Source organism: Artemia franciscana, unplaced genomic scaffold (genome assembly GCF_032884065.1).
Source record: "Artemia franciscana unplaced genomic scaffold, ASM3288406v1 Scaffold_1374, whole genome shotgun sequence".
Lineage (NCBI taxonomy): Eukaryota > Metazoa > Arthropoda > Branchiopoda > Anostraca > Artemiidae > Artemia > Artemia franciscana.
This window is the reverse complement of record NW_027062805.1, coordinates 69,617-73,184: the sequence shown is the minus strand read 5'-3', so window position 1 is coordinate 73,184 and position 3,568 is coordinate 69,617. Positions and strand designations below refer to the sequence as shown.

At 37.1% G+C, this 3,568-nt stretch overlaps 1 protein-coding gene across 1 annotated transcript; it reads left to right on the top strand.

Moving 5' to 3' along the window:
• The first annotated feature begins 2,399 nt into the window (after positions 1–2,399).
• Positions 2,400–3,281, top strand: LOC136042494 (protein adenylyltransferase FICD-like). Its single transcript, XM_065727458.1, has one exon. It carries the CDS (start codon positions 2,400–2,402, stop codon positions 3,279–3,281), a length of 882 nt encoding a protein of 293 aa, XP_065583530.1.
• The last annotated feature ends 287 nt before the right edge of the window (positions 3,282–3,568 follow it).

The window sequence follows — 3,568 nt, the reverse complement described above, 5'->3', positions numbered from 1 at the left end:
TACATATGACAATTTTCCATTGCTTTTGTCTGGTGGCTTCTGGAATACAGCAGCTGCCAAACTATCTTCACCCGCCTTTTACAAACAGCACCAGCTACGGAAGCGGTAATTCTGTTTTTTCTGTATTCTATCTGGTTATTATTGATAGAATTTCCCTGAGGCCTAGTGACTTTGTAAATACTGAGGATTTCCGCTGCAGTACATTGGAGACGGGTCAAAAAATCTACTTTTGCGATTTCGAGTGCATTGCAATCAAGATCTGGAGCACTTGTTTTCGAGCCGTAATTTTTGTCTGCTCTGGTTGGCTCCCTTATTTCTTTCAAAGGGAGTTTTGTGGAAGTATTAGTGAAAAAGCACGTTCTAGCAGACAGTTGTTGAAGTCAAGCAGCAGTGATGGCCCACTGCTGTGCAAGTTTTTTAAACTGACTACTTGGTATAGATCATACACTTCTTTGAAATATTTCAAGGCGAGCTGAGCGACCTTTCTTAAATCAGATTCCTGCTTCTTTAACACGGGTAGTATATCGCGCACTTTGGCTAACCGTGATGTTTTTGCCACCTATAAGCCTGGTAACTATGCTCATAAGATATTCTGCCGGGTTGCTCGTGTTATTTCCTGCCAGTAGACGAGCCCTTTTGTTCAACGTATCAAAGGCTGAATACACATGGCTAAGAAAGAAGTTTCTAGGGGTGTCTTCCAGATTGACTTGTAGAACTTTCCCGGACATTGAGCAGCGTGTGGCACAAAATTTATGGTCGCAGCGGAGAAAATGCAGAAGAATTGTCTTCAGCACACTAATGATACCATTACGCTTTTCTTTTTTTGTGGTGGTAAATGCAATTGCTTTTCTGGCAAAATCACACATTTTCTTTATTATTGCGGCAATAAGAGATCTTCTGCATTCGGCATTTTCATGCTGCTTCTTATATAGTCAGCTGTTCGGGCATTTGCACGCATGATAAACACACTCAAGCTCATCTACATTTCTGCCATATACTCTTGCTATAATTTCAGAATGGGTACTCGAATGGCCCTCTGTAACAAATCAAGCATATCTTAGATTGAGCATGGTTGTTGCTATTCAGAATGCCTCAACTAATATTTCTGACTCCATACCCGTACTAGGCTGTACTAGGGGTTATATGATAGTGTTGTAAAAAATATGATACATGGACCTTGCGGTGCACTGCATGAAAAATCACCATGCATGGCCAAAGGAATGGTAACGGCAATAACTGTAGCGTAACAGACGGACAGACACTACATTTTTAAATAATTAGACGATAGAAGATAGATAGACATAAAATCTATATATATATATATATATATATATATATATATATATATATATATATATATATATATATATATATATATATATATATATCTTACTAGCTGTTAGTGTGGTGCTTCGCGCCACACCAACACCTATTTGTTCGGGGCGCTTCGCACCCCCCCCCCCCAAGTCCCCCCTCGCGCGTAAGTCGTTACACGCCATATTAGTTATTAGTGGCGCCAAGAGCCACCCCAACAGCTAGTTCTCAATAAATCTAACAAATCTTTCAAGATTATGTCAGCAATTTTTCACAATATTCTAAAACTAATCTTGAAAGCTCTATTAAAATCAAATCTTCTATTTCTTGGATTCCTTAGTAATGAATAATAATTGTAACTTAACATAATTTCTACTCTTTGATTTTGTTTCAAAATTTTTACTTCTCATTTTAGTACCCTTCCGTTTGGAAAAAATATATGATAATATTTGTAAAAATATCTTCATTACTGGAATGAAAATACTACAATATGTGCGAATAAAATGTATTACTTACTTGTACTTGTGGCAGGAATCAGGCATTTCCACCTCGCCTGGCATAGATGATCTTAGAGACCTTCTTGGACCATGTTGCTCGATCTTGAGCCCGCTGCTCTGCAAAAGCGAGCCACTGTGTTGACCATCTGTGACCAAATTCTCTGAAACCCCCGATTGGTTCAAGGTCTGACTTGGACAGGTTCCACGAGTTCTTCCTCTTTCCTCCTTGACGTTTCTTCCAGTAGCTAATAGGCTCAACTAGAAGTATTTGGGGAGGTAGGTACATTTTGTCCCCCAACATTTTGTCCCGAGCCAGATTTTCATCTTTCGGCTGTGTAAGTTATATTTTTGGCACATCATAGCTGTTTTTGAAAAACTAGATTTAAGAAATCCAAATTGTGTTTAATTTAACAAAAATTAGGAGTTATCAGCAAACGCAAAAATATTTTGTCTCTAAGAGCTGAACAGAATTGATATCTGTGAAAAATTAGCGCGAATGAATATTTTTATAAAGAAATTGAAAAAGGCGGGCGCTTTTATGATTTTGTTTCAAACAAGTAAATTTTTAATTATTTCAATTGAAAGAAAATGAATTATCTAAGAGAAGTAAACATCGAAAATCAAAATCAATATATTTACAATTTAGTTTCCATTGAAAAAAAGCCACTGACCTTAGAACAGACACGTAAAGTGCTTGAATATTGTCGTATATCTAATAAAAATTATTGGAAACCTAAAGAGATTACTGACATTCAAAACGCTGTAAATTATCCAAATAGTTGCCTATCAGAAAAAGACATTAATGAGATTCTTGGACTTAAAGACGCTGTAGATTATCTGTATAGTGTTCTACTCAGAAAAGAAAAAAGAATATCAGAGGATGTAATTTTGAAATTGCATTGCCTTGCATTAGAAAGGGTAAATCCTGAAGAAAGTGGACGTTATCGACGCATATGGTTGACTGCTGGAGGTCATGAGGCTCCACATCCCCTAAAAGTAGAGTCTTTAATGAAGAAATTTATTACTTGGCTAAATTCAGATGACGCCAGAAGATTACATACCATTGATTACGCTGCGCTGGCTCATTTTAAGCTTATGTCTATCCTCCCATTTGTTGATGGTAATAGAAAAGTATCCTCGTTACTCATGAACTTAATTTTGGTGAAGGATAACTATCCGTTGGTAGTAATAAAAGCATCAAAAATAACAGAATATTGTCAAGCCATAAGGGATGGTCAACTAGGAGATGTCAGGCCTTTTATTAGGTTTATCGCTCAAGAGGTTGAGGACACCCTAGATTTCTTTCTCTCGTCGCGTGCGAACCGTCAACTCCAAGTCAAATTCGTCAACTCAAAAACTAAACTACTTGCGTTCCATCAGCTCCTACAGAGTTATGGGAAAAATATAAATAAAAATGTCCAAAGATATACTCCATCGAAAACGGTTAGAGAAGTCGGATACGACTCTTGATTTTACATCAGGAATTTATAACTACACTTTAGTTATTATAGAAGATTTGTGCGTATGTAAGGCAAACAAACCTCTTCAGGATTTGGGAATGCCTTCACCTAATAATACCGCTGCTGTTTCGACATGCACAGATTTGGATCGTGAACAAAGTTACAGTAAGAGTGATCTATTGTCGTATGTACAAAATAACATTTCCAAGTTAACGTCGGAACAAAAAGACATTTATGATACGAAAATGAATTGTGTCGATAACAACGTTGGAGAAATTCTCTTTTTGGATGCGCCAG

Bases quoted from the DNA above. Each gene is read 5' to 3' on its own strand.
- LOC136042494 (XM_065727458.1), top strand. From the start codon at position 2,400: ATGAATTATCTAAGAGAAGTAAACATCGAAAATCAAAATCAATATATT.